Source organism: Cydia strobilella, chromosome Z (assembly GCF_947568885.1).
Source record: "Cydia strobilella chromosome Z, ilCydStro3.1, whole genome shotgun sequence".
Taxonomy (NCBI): domain Eukaryota; kingdom Metazoa; phylum Arthropoda; class Insecta; order Lepidoptera; family Tortricidae; genus Cydia; species Cydia strobilella.
The window spans coordinates 40,008,160-40,031,487 of NC_086068.1; the positions used below are offsets into that span (position 1 = coordinate 40,008,160).

The 23,328-nt window shown below is 37.2% G+C and overlaps 3 protein-coding genes across 4 annotated transcripts in view; 2 read left to right on the forward strand and 1 right to left on the reverse strand.

Moving 5' to 3' along the window:
* The window catches only part of LOC134754886 (choline-phosphate cytidylyltransferase A-like), a 104,391-nt gene extending 81,259 nt beyond the window's left edge, over positions 1–23,132 (forward strand). For both annotated transcript variants that reach the window (XM_063691347.1, XM_063691346.1), the window contains exon 9: positions 19,318–23,132. In XM_063691347.1, the coding sequence (XP_063547417.1) occupies positions 19,318–19,371 (54 nt within the window). In that variant the 3' untranslated portion in view covers positions 19,372–23,132. The remainder of the gene's footprint in view (positions 1–19,317) is intronic.
* LOC134754883 (choline-phosphate cytidylyltransferase B-like) overlaps positions 1–23,328 on the forward strand; it is a 177,098-nt gene that overhangs the window by 81,452 nt on the left and 72,318 nt on the right. The window lies entirely within an intron of this gene.
* The window catches only part of LOC134754852 (serine/threonine-protein kinase polo), a 466,060-nt gene that overhangs the window by 78,191 nt on the left and 364,541 nt on the right, over positions 1–23,328 (reverse strand). The window lies entirely within an intron of this gene.

Sequence of the window (23,328 nt, forward strand, 5' to 3'; positions counted from 1 at the left end):
TGATGAATGTGGGCTGAGAATGAGTGGGTTACCCGTCAAAAGTCTTCTTTACGCTGATGACCTGGTATTGCTAGCGTCAACGGGTGAAGAGTTGCAGGAGATGGTAACTAGAATGCATGGATCTTTTGAAAGGAAAGGAATGAAAATAAATGTAAGTAAGACGAAAGTTATGGTACGAGTATTTGAAAAGGAGGAATATATAACAAACTGTGACATTTTGATTGGGCAAGAAAGAGTAGAACAAGTGAAAGAGTTTGTGTATCTGGGAACATTATTCACTAGGGATGGTAAGCATGATAAAGATATTGAAAGGAGAGTGAGTGCTGGAAATCGCGTGAATGGGGCACTTAACGCTTTTATGAGCAGCCAGAAGGTGTCGCAAAAGGCACGTTTGGCTATGCATAGAGGGGTGCTGGTGCCTACACTTATGTATGGTAGCGAAAGTTGGGTATGGCAGAAGAGACATCAGAGCCAAGTGAATGCAGTGGAAATGAGAGTGTTGAGAAGTGTGTGTGGTGTGAGATTACAAGATAGAATTAGGAACAGTGTGATAAGGGAAAAGTGTGGACTGAGCGAAGATGTAGTGACAAAAATTGAGAAAGGTATGTTAAGATGGTTTGGACACGTGGAAAGAATAAGTGAAAGAAGGCTAACAAAGAGAGTGTATAAGGGAGAGGTAGAAACGGGAGTTGGAAGGGGCAGACTTCGGCGGACTTTCTCTGATCAGATCGGGGAAATCCTGAAGAAAGGCCAGGTCAAGAGCACCCTAAACCGGCGAGCGTGTATGAGGAATGTTATGAAAGTGAAGGAAGCGAAAGAGGTATGTCAGGATCGTAGCAAGTGGAAATCCGTGGTCTCTGCCTACCCCTCCGGGAAATAGGCGTGATTATATATATGTATGTATATTTTTTATAAATTAACCGCATGTTTACGTCTTCTAGCAATCTGGAGCTTTCCAAGTATTCCCATAAATTCTCATTCTGAATTTTCATTTATTATATCATGTTTTGATCATTATAAAATAAGCTATCAAACTGTGCCTAAACTTTTTTATTATAAGCTTTATTTTATATTTAATCAGTTGAAAACCTAGTAACAGAACTTAGTAACCGACTAGGTACAAAAAAAACCGGCCAAGTGCGAATCGGACTCGCGTTCCAAGGCTTCCGTACATTACACAATTTAAACAACGTATTTTTTATGTGAAATGTCTTTAAAAAACCCATAGGGGTCCGATCAAAAATAAGTAATTAAGTCCGACTCACGCTTGACTGCACATTTCTAATAGCTTTTCCTGTAATCTAAAGGTAAAGATCTATTTTGTGTATTTTTTTCAAAATTTTTGACCCAATAGTTTCGGAGATAAAGGGGGGGGGGGGGTGGTATTTTTTGCCTATTTTCTTAAATAACTTCTAAACTGTTTATCTTAAAATTATAAAAAAATTATATTTAAGATTCTCACAATGAGCTCTTTCATTTGATATGTAACACGATATAGTTTGAAAAACTTTATTCCGTTTTTCCTTTTGAGGTAGGAACCCTAAAAAAGAAAAGGGGATGATAGAAACTTTCAACTATACCCTTTTTTTGTATACCGGGTGTGGCCTGTAACATGAGCAAAAACTTAACTGTAGGCTGTACCCCTCATACTGACCAACATTTATTTGTTTAGCTACTTTAAAAAAAAATTAAGTCTTTATATTCCCTATTTTTCATACAAAATAAATAAGTTTTAGTACCTAAGTAAGTTTTAATCTTACGATCACTTTAAGTCTCGCGGACGCTATATTGCGTCCGAAATTACAATCATAGTTCATCATAGATAGATGATAGATGCAAAACCTCACATTGTTTAAGCTCAAAGCTGGCAAAATAAGACCCCTGGTAGCAGTTTTAAGCGAGGTTAGTTATAAGCAAAGAGGATATATATATTTTTTATTTATTTAATAAATCTTACAGCTATCGTTACAGTTACCCAATGCGATAGTGTCTATTAACCTTAAAAATAATAAATTACTACTATAACTAGGTATATACATACTATAACTAAGAATAACACAACACAAACAATGTAACTTTTACAAATTCACTCTCGGAACAGTAAAATACGTCAGTTCGATTGGCAACTTCGTTAAATGTGCGCAGGGCTCTCGTCCAAGGGGCCGTGCGCATCAACCCGGTCAGCGGCCAGCAGGGGCGGCCTGCGCCTCCGCCACACGTACCGTGGGGGCGCGTAAACACCTATTGACTTTAGTAACTCTGGGTTACTGACATTTCCACGCACTAACCTAAATATATAAGAGGCTAGTGCCAATTCCCTTCTAACCTCTAGCTGGTTATATCCCACCATTCCGAGCACAAACAGGGTTAGATACATTCGAGGATAGAAGGGGTACACTCCATACAACTTTAGGTACAAGAACCTGATGAATTTATTTTGGATTCGTTCCAACATAAACTTGTATTTAGCCTCATTTGGGCTCCAGACGCAAGAACTGCTCTCCATGTGGCTTCTGACAAGGGCTTCGTACAGTGCGCGTATAGCTCTTACGTTGGAAAACCCGTGACACTGCCGCAGAACGAATCCCAAGTTCCTATATGCCTTCTTGCAAATAATGGTAATGTGGTGCCTAAAAGAAAGATCTGCGGTAAAATGCACCCCCAAATCTCGCACTTACGTCAAACGCTCCATCGGCGCCCCTTCTACCACGTATTGATGATGTATCGGGCTGTAGGACCTGCTGAAGGACATTGACGAGCATTTAGCCACTTTAAAGTGCAGTTTATTGTCGTGACTCCATTGAACCACTCGATCAATATCGTTCTGCAACTCAGCGCAGTCCGATACATCCTCAATTTGACGCACAAGTTTCAGGTCATCGGCAAAGAGCAAACATTCCGCGTTTTTTACCACACTAGGTAGATCATTAATCATTAACACAAAGTGTAACGGACCCAGATTACTTCCTTGACTGACCCCGGACCTAGTATAGTACGGCTTTGACCTGTTACCAGCGCAGTCCACGTACTGGGACCTCCCCCGCATATAACTTGCAAAAAATGCAAGGGTATGCGGCGTACACCCCGCGTCCGCCAGCTTCTTCAGTAGGATGTCCTTGTCTACCATGTCAAAAGCTTTCCTAAAGTCGAAGTAAGTGACATCTACCTGACGGCCGGCGTCCACCGCAGGTGCCACCCGGGACATAAGGTGTAACAAGTTTCCCCCAGTACTGCGTCCCGCCCGAAAACCGTATTGAGCGTCTGACAACTGGCAACTGACCTGTTCCTGTAACGACCTTTGTATAGCGGACTCAAAAACTTTTGCAGGCGCACACAGCACTGCAACTGGTCTATAATTACATGCTTTTGGTCCACCACTACCCTTTGGCACTCGTACTACACGCGACAATTTCCACTGTTCCGGGAAGGTAGCGGATTTTAGAGATATATTAAATAAATGACACAGTGGTTCTGCTAGCACCGAGCGACAATCCTTTAATACAAAAGGAGGAATGCCGTCCGGTCCCATTGAGCGTTTAGGCGGCAATTTCTCTAGCGCGCGGCGCACTTCCGCCACCTGTAGCTCGTGAATGTGTACGTACGTGCTATTAGGCGATGCTGTGGCGCTTGCGACTGCAGGATCGAGTGTAGCTGGTGTAGAGTTGTACACTGAGTAAAAAAAATATAATAAGATACTGTCATAGTAAATTTTGTAACCACTGTAAATTCACTGCCATCTATCGACATACTTTAAAACTATAAATGAAGATTTATAAAAATACGATAAAATGTATTTAAACATGGATATAGTACATTTCGATGCTAGTGCGGAAAGTATGTCATTACTGAATGACATTTCCGCACGTGTATCGAACGACGTTTTTTAATACAGTTGCGAAAAATAAGAAAAACAACAAGTAAGAAATTCGAAACTTTTATATTATTAATTCTGTGACATCAGGGGCATTTCACGTCAAGCGGGCAGCAAAAAAATTGTCAGGTTCTGGATTTTGTTCATAGTTGGATTAATTGGACCTATATGTGAACAAAAAAATTTGGCATCATTACTTTTTTAATATATTGCTTCGTTAAAAATTTATACGCATTTGAAAAAACTACAAAATTTGAGGAACGGATTTTTTAAAAATTATTATTGCAATTCTTTCAATGGTTTTAATTATAACTAAATAGTGATTATTTGAGAATATTAGTTGATTTCTTTGAAAATTTATAAAAAAAGTTTTTTTTATCTTTTTTTCATATAACAAACCGGAAGTTAGTATTAAATGTCTTTTTTTTTTCCAACTTCGCATTTTTTTTATATTTTTTATTTTTACACAATAATGTAGCTTATGGTGTACTAATGTCCTATAAAAAAAATTATAATGGCATCTCGATTAGTTTTGAAGGTTCATGAAGTAATTCGAAAGTACTGCGCGACGCTCCGTACTGAGCGGTAATTCTATGTGGCAGTCTTTAATGGCCAATTACGGGTTTTTTTACTTTTGCGTAACGGAATTAAAGCAATAAACAATATTTCATCGGTTAAGATGTATAAAAGCAAATCATGTCTTATTCAATCGTGCCTTGTAGCGCTATCACTGATCAACCATATCTTGGAACTGAAAACAAAACGTTTATGTTTTAACAAAACGCTAGAGGTAACTTAATAACTATAGCTAGGTTTAGGCGGGGTATGTCACATGCTTAAGATGTCACTTTTGAGTTAGGTCACGTTCTGAGGACATCACTTTCTGTACGTCACATTCTGAGTTCGTCACATTCTGAGTACGTCACTTTCTGAGAACACCACTTTCTGAGGCCCTCGCTTTCTGAGTTCGTCACTTTCTGAGTACGTCACTTTTATAGCAAAGTAATATTTAAGCGTATACCTGCATTAACAATGGATACCAGCAATCATATTAGCTGTACGGCATAAAAACGGCCGTATGCCGTACAGCTGTTATGATTGCTGGTATCTATTGTTCATGCAGGTATACGCTTTAATCTTACTATGCTATAAAAGTGACGTACTCAGAAAGCGAGGGCTTCAGAAAGTGGCGTTCACAGAAAGTGACGTCCTCAGAAAATGCCGTTCTCAGAAAGTAACGTACTCAGAATGTGACGAGCTCAGAATGTGACAAACTCAGAATGTGACGTACAGAAAGTGACGTCCTCAGAACGTGACCTAACTCGAAAGTGACTTCTTAAGCATGTGACATACCCCGCCTAAACCTAGCTATAGTTATTAAGTTACCTCTAGCGATTTCTTAAAACATAAACGTTTTGTTTTCAGTTCTAAGATATGGTTGATCAGTGATAGCGCTACAAGGCACGATTGAATAATACATGATTTGCTTTTATACATCTTAACCGATGAAATATTGTTTATTGCTTTAATTCCGTTACGCAAAAGTAAAAAAACCCGTAATTAGCCATTAAAGACTGCCACATAGAACTACCGCTCAGTACGGAGCGTCGCGCAGTACTTTCGAATTACTTCATGAACCTTCAAAACCAATCGAGATGCCATTATAATTTTTTTTATAGGACATTAGTACACCATAAGCTACATTATTGTGTAAAAATAAAAAATATATAAAAATGCAAAGTTGGAAAAAAAAGATATTTAATACTAACTTCCGGTTTGTTATATGATAAAAAGATAAAAAAAACTTTTTTTATAAATTTTCAAAGAAATCAACTAATATTCTCAAATAATCACTATTTAGTTATAATTAAATCCATTGAAAGAATTGCAATAATAATTTTTAAAAAATCCGTTCCTCAAATTTTGTAGTTTTTTCAAATGCGTATAAATTTTTAACGAAGCAATATATTAAAAAAGTAATGATGCCAAATTTTTAGTTCACATATAGGTCCAATTAATCCAACTATGAACAAAATCCAGAACCTGACAATTTTTTTGCTGCCCGCTTGACGTGAAATGCCCCACCATTGACATTGACATTATGAAGAGGTGTTTTTTTAGCTGGGTGTTATTATTATTGAACCCACTTCAATGAAAGTTATTTTTTAAGGCATGTTCTATAATTGCTTACTATTGTTACCCAAATATCGTTAATTACGATTATTTGTGTATCGTACATTTATAAAAACAATATCGAATGTTGCCTTTGGAAACTTACAGCAGAAAGAAAAAACGCTTCTTCTTTGACAGGCGTTCCGTTCCATTCAGACAACTTATTAAGAACGGTTTTTCAATATTCAATATATATAAAAATTAGACGTGTTATAATGATGAAGAGGTAAGTAATAAAATATAAAATATGTATATTTTTCGTATTCTTACATTAATAGTAGGTTTTTATGTTGATTACGACGTTTAAAGGAAACTAATATTAACACTCATCAATAAGTAGTCATGAATTGGAACAAGAATAAATTTAAAAAAATTGGAAAAGTAAAAAGCACTAGTTCGCGAAAACCTACTTTACGCACGCTAAACAGCTACGTAAAATAGCACTTTTTGAGCAACTGTATTAAAAAATGATTTTTTATTTGCATTAATTATTTTTATATGAGTTTGACCCATGTTCTTTCACTGATATGCGTTAAAATTATAAGTAACAAACGAAACCGTCAACGCCCTCTAAACGAGAGTATGCCAAGACGAGTGGCGTCATCTTATTGAGAATAAAATTTTCGTGATTTTCGAGGCACGTTTTTTCCTTAGACTGTATTTTTTTTTTTTTTTTTTTATGAAATAGGAGGCAAACGAGCAGACGGATCACCTGATGGAAAGCGATTACCGCCGCCCATGGACACCCGCAACACCAGAGGGGTTGTAAGTGCGTTGCCGGCCTTTAAGATGGGAATACGCTCTTTTCTTGAAGGTTTGAAGGTCATATCGGTCCGGAAATACCGCAGGCGACAGTTCATTCCACAGTTTAGCTGTGCGAGGCAGGAAGTTTCTAGAGAAACGCACAGTTGTATCCATCTATTACGGAGTTATATCTATCTTTGGTTATAAGGAAGTTAGGTAATATTGTTTTCCCCTCACTAGCTCTGAAAGCCGTCTATTATCCTTTAAAACAAGCGGGGAAAAACGCATTTTATCCACTAGTGGGGAAAGTAATTTGACCTTGGATGGAGCGTGTTTAAGTAGCTTGACAGATAACAAAACGTAAAACGCTCATGATAATGGTTCGTTCGATATTAATTATCATTAAATAAATGGTTTGAAAATCTAATAAAAAATACCAAATTTAGCTTTATTTAATAATTTTAAGTCCATTAAAACATTAAAACATAAACCTTAAAATTCCATAAGAAACGTTAGATTTTTTGTAATGATGTTAAATATAATTCTGAACGCACAAGTTGAGTCGATGCAATTTTAAAACGCATCGTTGACATTTCTGAACGTCAGAACAGAAATGTCAACATTGTCAACAAAATTTTTACTGTACGTAAAAATCGAATTTCTAGTGTTTTCTGTTATAATATCGTAAAAAAATTAGTGATTCCAGTGATGAAGATGATCTAACGCCTGTGGATGTTGCACTTTCCTCGCTATAGTGAGGGGAAAAGTTTTGTGTTACACACGGGTGCAAATGTATTTTACTTCTCGTGTGTTGAAACACTCGCTACGCTCAGGATTCTATTTTAGAACCACTCGCTTCGCTCGTGGTTCAACTATAGATTCCTTTCGCTTGCTCATGTTTCAATTCCACACTCGCGGGTAAAATACAACTATGCACCCTTGTATAACAAATAACTATTAATTTGCGACTGTTTTGTTTTAGAGAGTAAATCAACAGATGGCTTGAGCGTGAGATGAAACTAGACTTGGACGCACTTGCACCTGTAAGCTTTAACGGCTCCCCAATAAGATTTAGTCAGAGCGTTAAAGACCTGGGGTTTTCTTTTTGACAATACCCTGAGTTGGAGGGCACAGGTTACTGAAATCAGCCGTAAGGTCATGGGCTCACTTCATTCTCTCAACAAACTGAAACACTTTTTACCGATCAAAACTAAGGTTGCATTAATGAACACCCTTATACTGCCCATTATTGATTATGGTGATGTTTGTTATCCGGACTTAAACGAAGAGCTTCTCGACAAATTGGATCGCCTGATGAATAACTGCATTCGCTTCATTTTTTGCCTCCGCAAATATGATCACATTTCTTCCTTTCGCTCTCAGCTTGGCTGGCTTCCAATTCGACAACGTCGCAATATTCGCTTGCTTTCCACTCTCTTTTCTGTGCTTAACGATCCACACTCTCCTGAGTACCTCAAATCCTTATTTCAATACTACGGCATTTCTCGCGACCGCCAACTTCGCTCTTCTGGCAATATGTCTCTGTCCATCCCTTTTCACCGAACCGGGTTCATGTCGTATTCGTTCACTGTGCAGGTGGCGCGCCTTTGGAACGGACTTCCTTTTAACATAAAAAATGCGCCAAATAAGTTCGCGTTCAAAAAATCCTTACGTGCTTTCTATGCTAGCGGAAAGAAAGTTTCTTAGTGTATATAGTATATATGTATATTATATTTGTATATATGTGATTATATGTTATTTTTATTTTATTTTTGCTGTTGTAATTGTAGCACCGCCCACAATTTCTCTGCTTAGCCTTAAGGTTGACTGGTAGAGAATGCCTTATGGCATTAAGTCCACCTTTTGTACTGTAAGGTTTTCTTTTGTGCAATAAAGATTAAATAAATAAATAAAATAAAATAGTATAACCCTGGACCGTCTTATATAATATCTTTGAAAAAGCTCAAAGGGCAAGGATCTGCCGCATATCCAGACTAGTTTCCCGGTGACCACGACCGCTGCGCTGAGCTGTGGAGTTAAAAATGTCCCATAACCGGATAGATGTAATAACAACTTTAGTTGCCTTTTGTCATAATCCGTGTATTTATGTTGTTTTGGACTGATAGATGTGATATGATCACAATTTACATGAACTGCAATTGTGGTGTGTGATCATATGTTCCAAATATACTCAATACTTTTATTCGGACATAAAATGGCAATGTAGGTACCAAATAATAATATTTTTAGGTAAATATATAAAAAGCCATATTAAAAGCATTATTGTATTTGAAAGGCTCATCATTTCGGTGTCAATGAGTTTTTAAATAAATATTATAAACAAGTTCCACAGTTAGTTCAACAAGCTCCTTCCGATACATAATTTTGTATACTACTTTTTTTCTGCCTATTGTATTTTTTTCGAATTAAGCTCTTTTGATCCTACGTAATAGGAATGAAAATATTTATTTATATCATAATTAATAACTGTTTGTCTTTTTGTATTGTAAGAATTTCTAAATATAATAAAAATCATTATCTCTTCACATATTTATTTATTTATTTGAGAAATAAATTAACCCCAACAAAAACAAAAAAACCGGCCAAGTGCGAGTCTGACTCGCGCACCAAGGGTTCTGTACATTACATAATTTTAACAATGTATTTTTAATGTGAAACGTGAGTGAAAGGTAAATTGCGGTTTACGATTTATAACGTATTAAAAAAAACTACTTACTAGATCTCGTTCAAACCAATTTTCGATGAAGAAACCCCAATATCATTTTTGAAGACCTATCCATAGATACCCCACACGTATGGGTTTGATGAAAAAATGTTTTTGAGTTTCAGTTCCAATTATGGGGAACCCCAAAAGTTTATTGTTTTTTTTTTCTATTTTTGTGTGAAAATCTTAATGCGGTTCACAGAATACAGATCTTACCAAGTTTCAACAGTATAGTTCTTATATTTTCAGAGAAAAGTGGCTGTGACATACGGACGGACAGACAGACAGACATGACGAATCTATAAGGGTTCCGTTTTTTGCCATTTGGCTACGGAACCCTAAAAAGGAAAAATACAAAAAGAAATTCCCTCGCTGGGATTGAACCCAGGACCATTAGCTACCTGAATTTGATTGTCTACTGCTAATACCCGCGCTAGGCTAAACGGGTTGTCAATTTTAGTTAATGCTATACAACCAGAGCGCCACTAGTATAAAAAAACTTTTGAAAGGGTCATTTTTTTGTATGGAGTTATCGTTCTTCTCCTAGTAGTATTATATTCTTTGGATGGAATGGTCATTTTTTGGCTTTTTCTTAAATTACCTACTTCTAAAGTATTTATTTTAAAATTACATTTACGTTTTTATATTTGAGGTTCTCAAAATGAACTCTTTTATTTGATATGTTTGTGGTTGATGCCTATATTCATGATGTGGTTTAAAAAAATATATTTTTTTTAAATACCACGTCAGTGGCAAACAAGCATACGGCCCGCCTGATGTTAAGCAGCCTCCGTAGCCTATGTACGCCTGCAACTCCAGAGGAGTTACATGCGCGTTGCCGACCCTAGCACTCCGCTCGCACCCTAGTTGAGCTCCGTGAATTTTCCCATTTACCCCCTAAAACTGGCCCCCATGCTGAAAATTCATTTTTAATACAGTTGCTCAAAAAGTGCTACTTTTCGTGGCTGTTTAGCGTGCGGAAAGTTGGTTTTCGCGAAATAGTGCTTTTTACTTTTCCAATTTTTTTAAATTTTAACTTGTTCCAATTCATGACTACTTATTGATGAGTGTTAATATTAGGTTCCTTTAAACGTCGTAATCAACATAAAAATCTACTGTTAATGTAAGAATACGAAAAATATGCATATTTCATATTTTATTACTTACCTCTTCATCATTATAAGTATTATAACACGTTTATTTTTTAATGTTGAAAAACCGTTCTTAATAAGTTGTCTGAATGGAACGGAACGCCTGTCAAAGAAGACGCGTATTTTCTTACTGCAAGAATGTTTTAAGTTTCCAAAGGCAACATTCGATATTGTTTTTATAAATATACGATACACAAATAATCGTAAATAACGATATTTAGGTAATAATAGTACAATGTTTTAATATTTACAATTGTTTCTGTCTTATAGAACATGCATTTGAAAAAAAAACTCATTGAAGTGGGTTCAATAATAATAACAAAATCTATTCTAGTCGAATAAAAGCTAGAAAAACACCTCTTCATAATGTCAATATCAATGATGTCAGTGTCATAGACTTAATAATATAAAAGTTTCTAATTCCATTCCCTTACTTGTTGCTTTTCTTATTTTTTCGCAACTGTATTAAAAAACGTCGTTCGATACACGTGCGGATATGTCATTCTTCACATAGTAGTAATGACATACTTTCCGCACTAGCATCGAAATGTACTATTGTTTACGTTACATGTCCGTCTTTGGGATACAAACATACATATGTGTACCATTGGTTCAGTAGTTTTGGAGAAAATGGGCTGTGACAGACGGACAGACAGACAGACAGACGCACTAGTGATCCTATAAGGGTTCCGTTTTTTTCTTTTGGGTACGGAACCCTAAAAATGGCATACGAGAACGAGTTTAGACGTGTCGAGAAATCGCAAGCAAATATCTCCCTAGAATGCAGCTCCTCGTGTAAACTATTTCGTCTGGCGATAATCTCCGTGCGAGTAGCCGAGTATCGAATGACTTAATCGTAGGCGAGTTTATATTTCACGCATGAATGTAAACATTTTTATACGATACTCGCCTGACGATTATTGCATAAGATTTCTCGCCCCAAAACGTGCGAGAAACTCGCTTTCGGGCACACCAATATGTTACTGAAGTGAACGAACCCTGCGCCTCCCACTTCCCTGCGTATGGTGTCCGGCCTCCGGTCCGGTCTATGTGGTTCCTCGGCCTCCGACGAATCCACTGTTAATAGCGCTAGTTTGAGTATATATGTTTTATTGCGCTAGTTATGTTTCATTCCACAATATATCCAGCTAATTTGAGAGATGCGAGAGAGCACTCACACGAATGCGCTGTTAAGAGGCCGTAGTCGATTTTGGAGCAAAAATGTAAAATTGATAGATTTAGTCGTTGAAATTATACACGTTTTGTTACGTAATATCTAAATAACAAGTATTGATTTCTATTAGCACGTCTTCTCATCTTGCCTTTTAATAATGAGGTCGCGAGCGTGCGTCACCGGTAATGCATGAAGAGAAGGGGCAGTTTTTAAAAATTCATCAAAAAATCATGGTGGTAAATTATACAAATTGATGTATAAGTATAGTTTCAGCAAATGTTGTAGATTGTGTATTAAAATTACGTTGAAATTAAGTAGATTTTCAGAGAAATTGTCATTTGTTTTGAAGTAATTTCTGGAGAAAACTGATTTCGTCTAACTTTCATTTACACTACTTCAAAGTCATAATAATAAAAATGTAGTCTGATAAACGTCAAGTACAGGATATGTGTAATACAAAATTACCATGTTTAGCAGTCCAAACTTTACGAAATTTACAAATAAGAGCGACAAAATCAGTGCTTTACGCGCGTTTACCTAAACGTCCATCAGAAAAGCAAACATTACTAATTTAGTGAGTCTGTTTTCAAAAAACTGATCTGATAAAAGGTAAGAAAAGAAGACGTGCTAATAGAAACCAGTACTTGTTATTTTAATTAGGTAACAAAAGGTGTAAAATTTTACGGAATAAATCTATCAATTTTACATTTTTGCGACTATAATCGACACCGGCCTCTTAAGAGGAAAGGGGACGGCCGCCGCTTCTCCATACAAACGTAGTCCCGATTTTCCTCTGGATATTGACATTATGGAACATTTTTAAATAATTTGATGTACATATATTAACCATAGCTATGCCCCTACGTGACCTCGATTTTCTGATTATTGTAAAATATACATACGCTACGTTATATACGTGTAGGAATACAGATTTCATACAAATTTTTATATGCTCCTAACTCTTATAATAATCAAAATTTCGAAAAAAATCAACATTGATATTGTGTCAAAATATTTTCAATAATGTTAAAATCCTGGGAGGAAAATGAGGACTACGTTTGTATGTGTAGGAAAGATCGGGGCTGTGCAGTGGAATAAGCACGGCGTGTTAATGGCGGGAAGCAGCAGCTTGCAAATGCAAATAAAACACTCACTGTTCTTGCAGATGGAGCAATATGTATTTCTTAGAATACAATTCCTTCATATTTGTCAGCCGGGTAATAACACACATATACTATGAACTATAATATTAAATAACTTTAGCGTAGAGCAAACACAGCGGCCATAAGGAAGCCATCTAGGAAAGAGAACAGATAAAATATAGTCAAATATAGTGTTGCCAGTGTTGGGAATATAATTTCTAACAGTCTGAACATACGATTACGCGCGGGTCCCCCACTTTTAGTCCATGGGCCAGCTAGCCAAATTTTGGAAAGTAGTATAATTTGGGGGTACCAAATTTCCTTTTCACAGCAGTTAGATAAGCTTATTATGATGTTAAAAAACCAGGATTGCCATCTCAAAATGGTAGCTAGACAAAATGGCCGCCAATCCAAGATGGCGGATATTGAGTTTAAAAAAATCAACCATAACTCGAGAAATAGTTATCCGATTTCATAATTTTTGTTTTAAATCATGTGTGCTTGAAATGTTGTTCTATATATTGTATCGATAAAGTCAATCGTTCATTAGTAATGAAAGAAATATTGTTTTTTTTTTTTTAATTTTTTGTGATAATTTTTTTTAAATCTGGTTTTTACAAAATATCTTGAACATTACAAAAAAGTTTTAAATAAGACAAAATAGTGTATTAAATTATCTTTAATTTGACGTATAGTTTGTATGAGTCTGATCACTGAGAACACATGGAAACATGAATTTGATTTCACGTTCCGTTCACCGTTGACTAAATAACTTCGTACAGAATAAAAAGCTTCAAATAGAAGTTGTACAAAAATTATGCTTTTAGTATATTTTTATAATTTTAGCAATAATTTAGAATAATTGTAGTATAATAGTATACTTTTGATATGTTACAGGTAAAAACTAGTATTCGGTTTAAATAGTAATTTCTTTAGTGAAAATGTGTTCGGCTACAAATCAAGATGATGCAAATTGCAAATATACAATGTAAACTAGATATTTGTATAATATGTTGCGAGATAGGATCATTAAGTAACACCCCCCAAACGATGGACAATCTTGGGCAGTATTATTTAATTTTAATGCTGCATTAATAAGGAATTTTGAGCCTATTATTTATTATTAAACGACGTGATATACCGGATGAAAACTCTTTACTTAAGTTATATTGAAGTTTTTAGTGTTCCGTGCAAAACTTTGTTTTGACAAACGGAACACTTATGGGATCACTTCGGTCTTGCAAATCAGTTAAATGCGTTTTTCTCAGAGACCATTTGACGTAGATACCTAAAATTTGAAACAGTTGTAGCAATTACCACCACTAATATTGTAAATAAGTCAAAATCGCTTATTTCTTATTTTAGGGGGAAGTTTAGGGGGTTGAGAGGGGTAACCAGATTTGTTATTTCATTTGTAAGAATCGTGTGGGATACCATTAGAAAGCTTGCAAAAAATTGAGTCGATGGACTGATTTTGACTTTATTTTAGACTGCAGTAGTTTCGATAAAAATTGCATTTAAAGTTGCAAATTCTCATACAAAAATATTCGCCTCTGTCCTGGGGATTTTCGCAAAAACTATAGCTAACAGGCAGCCAACCAGACAATAACCAACTAAAACGAGCATGAAGACGGCGGGAAAATTATCATGATAACGTAATTTTTACTAGTTTTTTGACTGCAGCCTGATCTTAGGTTACTTAGGGAATCAGTACTTGGTAATTCTGTACTTTACAATGGTTGCCTTATACCTTTAAAAAACAACCTTATTGGAATATAAATAAGTTTAAATTTGGAACGGGATTTTTCACATACTTAAGTCATTTAGTTTATTTGTTTGTGGAATTTATATGTGCACAGAGTTACTAAATCGTAGATAGATAGTGTTGATGATTTCTTATTTTGACTACGACTGACAGTTTAGTATCTGATTAGTCAAATTACTGCCGAGTTAAGTAAACCTGAATATGGGCTGTGTGATGAACAGATATAGGAACCCAACACATATTACAAATTAATGGTCATTTATACAATATGGTACAACACAGTTTCATGGCAATAATGTATGTGCTACTAAAAAAGGCGTTTTCCCTAGTTAAAACTAATTTTATTAAAACCCATTTTCACGAGTAAAACTAGTTTTCCAAAACGCATTTTCACTAGTTGTAACTCGGATTTTTCAAAACTAGTTGTCGCAAAAGTACATTGGTGAAAACAAGGTAGATTTCACTAATTAAGGAAATTCAGAACTACAGGCCAATCGCGGTGCTATCTATATTTGGAAAAATCTTTGAAAGTATCCTCCACTCACACAAATCAGCAGCTCAAAGGTTGGTTTTGTGATGAGCAGCATGGCTTCTTATCAAAGCGTTCGACCTCAACAAATCTTATAAACGCAACAACCTTAATTGCCAATAGCCTAGAATCTAGATGATAGAAAACAGGTCGATGTTGCCTATTTTGATTACCGAAAAGCCTTCGACACTGTAAATAATGACGTACTACTCGGAAAGATGGCTTTAGCCGGATTTTCCTATCGGCTCCTAACACTTTTAGCCTCTTACTTGTCAGGGAGGCAGCAGTATGTCCAATATAGCCAATGCAGGTCCAATCTGTACCCAGTACTGTCGGGTATAGGGCAAGGTAGTAACCTGGGCCCTCTCCTTTTTCTGTTCTTAGTTAATGACCTCCCATCAAATATTAGGCACTCCAGTTGCTTGATGTTTGCTGATGACCTAAAATTAGTCAAACCGGTTAGTGACCAGGAAGATTGTGCAGTAACAGTAACAGTTCCGGTAGGTATATCACGTCGTTTAGTAATAGGCTCAAAACTCCTTATTAATGCTGCGTTAAATAACACTGCCCAAGATTGTCCGTCTTTTGGGGGGTTCACTTTATTTGTAGCCGAACACGGTTTCACTGACGAAATTTCTATTTACACCGAATAGGTACCAGTTTTTACCTGTATCAAATCAAAACCAATATTACTATCATATTTACTACTATTCAGGGCTCGGAACCGGTATTGAAATACCTGTTAACGTCGTTCCAAAACCGTTATATTAATTCGTTTATTAGAAACCGGTTAATTGATGGAACGCGAACTAAAACTCTGACTCACTTCTGAGCCATGTCTATAAGCTGTTTTCAAGTCATTACAAACCGTCTCGCACGCAGGCTAGATGACTCTGTCTCCTGAACAAGCCGGCTTCCGAAGAGGCTTTAGTACCGTAGACCACATCCATACGCTCCGGCAGGTAATACAGAAGATTGAGGAGTATAACCTGCCTCTCTGCTTAGCGTTTGTGGACTACGAGAAAGCCTTCGTTTCGATAGAAACCTGGGCTGTACTACAATCTCTTCAGAGGTGCCAAGTGGATTACCGCTATCGAAGTGCTGAAGTGTTTGTACGAGAACGCCACTATGTCAGTCCGACTCCAGGACCGGATCTCGAAGTCTATTCCGTTGCAGCGGGGAGTCAGACAAGGGGATGGTATTTCTCCTAAACTGTTTACCGCTGCATTAGAGGAAGTTTTCAAGACTTTGGACTGGGGAAGGCTTGGCATCAACATAAACGGCGTGTACATCACTCATCATCGTTCGGTTTGCGGACGATATAGTAGTCTTGGCTGAGACCATGGAGGATTTGAGTATGATGCTCGATGACCTCAATAAAGCTTCCGAGCGAGTTGGTCTGAGGATGAACATGGACAAGACGAAGATCATGTCAAATGCCCATGTAGAACCAGCTCCCGTTACAATCGAAGACTTTACACTTGAAGATGTAGACGATTATATATACCTAGGACAGACTGTCCAGTTAGGTAGGTCCAACTTGAAGAAAGTGGTTAATCAACGAATCCGACTCGGATGGGCGGGCAGCGTTTGGGAAGCTACGCTACGGCACATCTATTTGTCCAATATTCCGCAGTGTCTCAAAACGAAAGTCTTCGACCAGTGTGTGTTGCCAGTGATGGCATATGGAACTGAAACGTGGCCGCTTACTGTGTGCCTCATAAGAAGGCTCAAAGTCACCCAATGGAGAGGGCTATGCTGCGTGATCGCATCAGAAATGAGGCCATCCGCAGCAGAACCAAAGTAACCGATGTAGCACTCCGAATCGCTAAACGTAAGTGGCAGTGGGCGGGGCACATTGCACGTAGAACCGATAGCCGTTGGGGCGGAAAGTTTCTAGAGTGGCGACCACGTACCGGAAGGTGCAGCGTGGGTAGGTCCCCACAAGGTGGACTGATGACCGGGTAAAGGCCGCGGGAGTCCGCTGGATGCGGGTGGCGCAAGACCGGTCATTGTGGCACTCTTTGGGGGAGGCCTATGTCCAGCAGTGGACATCCTCTGGCTGATATGATGATGATGATGAACTAAAAAAATTACGTTTCTCTTCTAACCGGTAAGAAGAGGGAACGGAATTTTACGATTCGCGGGGAACGATATATACTACCGGTTATTGCGGCCTTTCGGAGACTCGGTTAAACTCGTTTTCATACGTGAAAGAGATAGCAATAACTTACTCGTTCAATCTTACTTCGATATTTTCAATTTACTTTACCGGTTAATTTCTTTCCACAAAAACGAAAGGCGAACGCATCTCAACGTTATCTAAATAGAACCGTTCTTTAACCGGTAACCACAAAGGGAACCGAAATCCTTTTCGTTCCCGGATTTATGAACGAAAAGAAACGAAGCCCTGCTACTATTCTTGTAAATTATTAAAATATATTTTTTTTTTTTTTTTTTACTTTATTTAGAACACAAACAGTCACATATACAAATGGGTTTGAAGTACAAATGTACTTAACATACTTAAGAAAACAGACCTGGAGGTTCATTAGTAAGTACATAATGTTAACATACACACTAAACAGCAAAGATAAAAAGGAGATAAAAGAAAAACATGAGCCTACGGTTGTCCTACCGGAAAGCCGGAAAGTTACATTTATACATTTACTTATTTATATTTATACTTGACATATTAAAACAACTTATGTCTAAGTTTCATTCTAAGACTAGACAGGGAAGTGTGAAAAGGATCAATGTCATGTAGGTGCTTATTATAATAATTTGGGACTCGTCTGAAAAATGTGTGCCGAGCGTAATTCTTGCGGGCAAAGCTGATATGAAATAGAGGTCTAGAACGTAGGGGTTGGTGCGGACAACTGAAAGTGACTAATTCTAAGAGATTCGGACATTTTATCACACCTTTAAGAATTTTAAACAAGAACATTACATCTAAGTAGTGTCTTCGGTTATAGAGGGAAGGAACACAAAAATGCTTCGCTGCTGACGAAGTGCGTTCGAAGTAATTACCCGTCCTGTAACAAAGTGATTTTAAAAAAATATTTTGGATCCTTTCCAGGCGATCAATATGGACTTGGTACTGAGGTGTCCAAACAACACAACCAAATTCTAGTATACTCCTAACAAAGGAATAGAAAAGTAGTTTATAGGTATTGGGGCGCCTGAAGGGCTGTCCAATTCTGAGAATCATCCCCAACTTCTTATAAGCTCACTTACATATATTATCAATATGTAGACTAAAATTCAATATTATTTGTATACCTATTGTATTTTATTTGTAACCGAACACATTTTCACTGAAGAAATTACTATTTAAACCGAATACTAGTTTTTACCTGTAACATCAAAATTAATATTACTGTCATACTACTTACTCTAACTGAATTATTGCTAAAATTATTAAAATATACTAAAAACATAATTTTTGTACTCTACTACTTCTATCTGAAGCTTTTTGTTCTGTACGCAGTTATTTAGTCAACGGTGAATTTCAACGGAAGTAAAATCAAATTCATGTTTCCATGTGTTCTCAGTGATCAGACCCATACAAACTATACGTCAAATTAAAGATAATTTAATACACTATTTTGTCTTATTTAAAACTTTTTTGTAATGTTCAAGATATTTTGTAAAAACCAGATTTAAAAATTTTTTTAACAAAAAATTAAAAAAAAAAACAATATTTCTATAATTACTAATGAACGATTGACTTTATCGATACAATATATAAAACAACATTTCAAGCACACATATAGAGGTATGATTTAAAACAAAAATTAATGAAATCGGATAAATATTTCTCGAGTTATGGTTGATTTTTTTAAACTCAATATCCGCCATCTTGGATTGGCGGCCATTTTGTTAAGCTACCATTTTGAGATGGCAATCATGGTTTTTTAACATCATAATAAATCTATCTATCTGCTGTGAAAAGGAAATTTGGTACCCCCAAATTATACCGATATCTTGGCTGGCCCATGGGCTATTTCGTCTTAAGTGGAGTTTGTTTGTTTGTTGAGGCAGATGCGTCGAGCCCTGAAGGGCTGGGGGCGGAAGCGGCCGCACTCCGCCAGCTGACGGACGACGGCTCGGACAGCGACGATGACTACCAGGACACCAGCGCCTACCTCTAAGCTCCGCGCTCCGCCACAGCCGCAGCCGCTACCGCCACCGGCACCGATGTACATTGTAACTATATACATTGTCGCCAAACCCGCTAGCAAATCTACTTTGTTACAACGAACACCGTTATATCTGTAGAGGATAGTATGTTTTCCTGGAATCACTTATGTGTCTTGTTGGTGTTGTGGATGTAAACGCCAATTTGGCTAGCATATTTCGACCGCCGATTATGACTGATATTACCGATAAAATGGAGATGCCGACGCAAGAATACCAATTTGTGACACTAGTTTGGAGGCATTTTTAGGGTTCCGTAGCCAAATGGCAAAAAACGGAACCCTTATGGATTCGTCATGTCTGTCTGTCCGTCCGTATGTCACAGCCACTTTTTTTTATTTAGAGCGTTCAAATATCACCATAAATCTAAACTTGGTGATTAAATTGGAGATTGACGCCAATTTCATTTCTGATCACATCGACCGATTTGATCATCCCGTCTGGACTTGCCTTTAGGCCGTGATTTGATAGGAACATAATCACACGCGATTAGGCAGACCTACAGATGGTTAAGACAATTCAAAGGATAAACTAACTAATGCCAATGAACAGTCCCTTTAACCTTATTTTAAGGCAGCAGCGAAGTTATTCCTACAAAATAGGGGCCAATATCAGTACTTAATTTAATGAGCCAATCATCGGGTAGTTTACCCATATTCCTATGTTCATAACCTGTCTCATCAAGACACAAATCTCATGGGTTTCCATGACAACCCACTAATAATATCTGTCTTTATGGTGTTTAGAAACACCATTCGAGATATGGTGCCCAGTTTCAGACAAAACGGTTTCAGGGAAATAGTAAGTTGAACTTAGGACTATAGTCCATGGGCCAGCCAAAAGTTAGATAGGTTTATTATGATGTTAAAAACCATGATTGCCATCTTAAAATAGTAGCTAACCAAAATGGCCTCCAATCCAAGAAGGCGGATATTGAGTTTAAACCATAGCTCTATATGTGTGCTTGAAATGTTGGTCTATATATTGAATCGATAAAGTCAATCGTTAATGAAATAATTAAAGAAATATTGAAAATTTTCTCATTTGTTTGTAATACTTTTTTTTAATCATGTTTTTAATAGATTTTACTTCCGTTGACTAAATAACTGCGTACAGAACAAAAAGCGTCAGATAGAAGTTGTCTCTCTCTTCCTAGCTATCTATCCTACTTGGTGGTGGGGTCAGCTTTCCTGCTTAAACTTCTCCACTTCGCCCTGTCCACGAAATCGTTCTCGGATAACTTGCACTCACTCATGTCCTACATCCTTCCATCTTGTTCTGGGTCTGCCCCTGGATCTTCGAACTGGTTTGTAAAGTTCAAATGTCCTACGTAATTAGAAGGCCTTCTTATCATGTGATGTGACCATACCATCGCAGGCATCGCAGCCTGCTCTCCTGCATTTTATCGGCGATGTCGCGCACGCCCAGGCTTCCTCGTACGTACTCGTTACGGATTTTGTCGAGCCTGGTAACGCCGCACATCCACCTCAGTATCTTCATCTCGGCAACTTGGATGGTGTGCACGAGTCGTTGGTCGTAGTCCATGTCTCGCAGCCATACATAAGAACAGGCCTTATTATACTTTTGTATACCAGACCCTTGAGTTTGACGGACATTCTCCTGTCACACGTAACACCAGTCACTTCTCGCTATTTTAGCCAAGCAGCGGCTATTCGGTGTTGAATATTGCATTTCACATTCCCAGAATGATGCATCATGCTACCTAGATACTTGTACTGATCGAACACGGTGACTAGTTGCCCATCGATGGAAATTGGGCAATTGTCGCTTGGATGTGGCTCGTTCAGGGACATGAATTGGATATTTGCAACACTCAACACTAGGCCACCGCCCTGTAACTGGTGCTTCCATGACAGGAGTGCTTCCTGTAACTCAATACAGATCTCGGTACAAATAGCCACATCGTCAGCGTAAACAAAAGTCCAATTCGCTGAGTTTTGCGCTGCCTCGGTGAGTGAGTCCCAAACCAAGCAGAACACTAAACAGGAAGGGGCTCAGTACTAAGCCTTGATGAACGCCTTCCGTAACCGCTATAGGTTTTGTTTCACCCACTACCGCCCTTACCCAGTGGTAATACCTTGCACCCTTTTACATGTCGGTTATGACATTGAATTGAATGAATGAATTTATTTATTTATTACAGACAACATAAGGTCCACATATTGTTCGTTTTTAGCATAATCTACATGTTAGTTAAAATAACGCTAATAACATTGACATACTGTTCCGCGACGTTCTTCTTGCGAAGGCTCCACCAGATCGTGTCCCTTGGGACTCGATCAAATGCCTTTTCCATGTCCAAGAATGCAATGTGCAATGGCCGTTTTTTGACGCAGTACTCCTCAGCAATCGTGCTCAGAGCGAACATGGGGTCGGTGGTAGATAGGCCAGGTACGAAGCCATAGTGATGCTTAGACAGAACATTCTGCTCTTAGTCGACTATCTATCACTCGTTCGTACAGCTTCATAGTATGGCTTAAAAGCTTGATACCGCGATAGTTATTGCACTCATACTTGCTTCCTTTTCCCTTATAAATTGGAAGAATGGTACTCAACCTCCTGCCTCTGGCATTTTGGAGGAGACCAGAACATGGATGAAGAGATTGATGTTAAGCAGCAGATATGTGTATAATGTCAATAATATGTGGCGAGATAGTACCCCCAAAAGACGGACAATATTGGGCAGTGTTATTTAACGCAGCAATAATAAGGAATTTTGAGCCTGTTACTAAACGACGTGATATACCTACCGGATGAACAGAGTCAATTTCACCACTAACACGGCTGTAAGAAAATTACTGACAGAAGGTTCATCTTCTCCTGTTTCTTCTGACAGCGAAATCCCAGCGCGCAGTTATTTAGTCAACGGTGAATTTCAACGGAAGTAAAATCAAATTCATGATTCCATGTATGTTAGTCATCAGACCCATGACAAGTTATACGTCAAATTAAAGATAATTAAATACACTATTTTGCCTCGTTTAAAACTTTTTTTGAAATGTACAAGATATTTTGTATTAACATGATTTAAAAAAAAGAGAAAATTTTCAATATATCTTTAATTACTAATTAACGGTTGACTTTATCGATAAAATATATAAACAAAATTTAAACCACACATTTTTATTTTATTTAAAAAAAATTGTAATGAAATCGGACGAATACTTTTCGAGTTATGGTTCATTTTGTAAAACTTAATATCCGCCATCTTGGATTGGCGGCCATTTTGTTTAGCTACCATTTTGAGATGGCAATTTGGCTAGCTGGCCCATGGACTACAAAATGTAGGTTCTTATGTCTGAGTAATGTACGAGTACATCGCTGCCGCTCGAGTGGGAGTTGTACAAGTTGACGCACGGTTGAAGAGAAGAATAGAAGATATTTTCGAGTTGTTAATTATTTAAATTATTTTATAGAGTATGTTACATCTGGATTTTTTGTATGAATACTGTTTGAGTACAATTGAGTGAATGTATTTAATCATTTTAGTCTTAATAACGTATTATTTATGTTTCTATAATAAAAATCTCTTTATAACTCCGTTAGATATGTACAGGGCACTTGTAGTTTTTTAAGCACCATGAAACATTATTTGTAAATGTTTGTCAGTTAATTAAAAGGTGCTTATTATTAAGAAATGATTGTTTCATTCCCTTCCCTTTTACACGAATACCCAAAAAGAGCAGCGTATTGTTTTAGGGGTCGTATATGTATGTATTGAATGTGATTTATATAGTGCAAAACAATATTACAAAGTGTTACTGCTCAAAACGCAATATCTACAAAGATAAAAGCAATAAATTCATTAATGTTATATAACCTCAAAGTGAAATC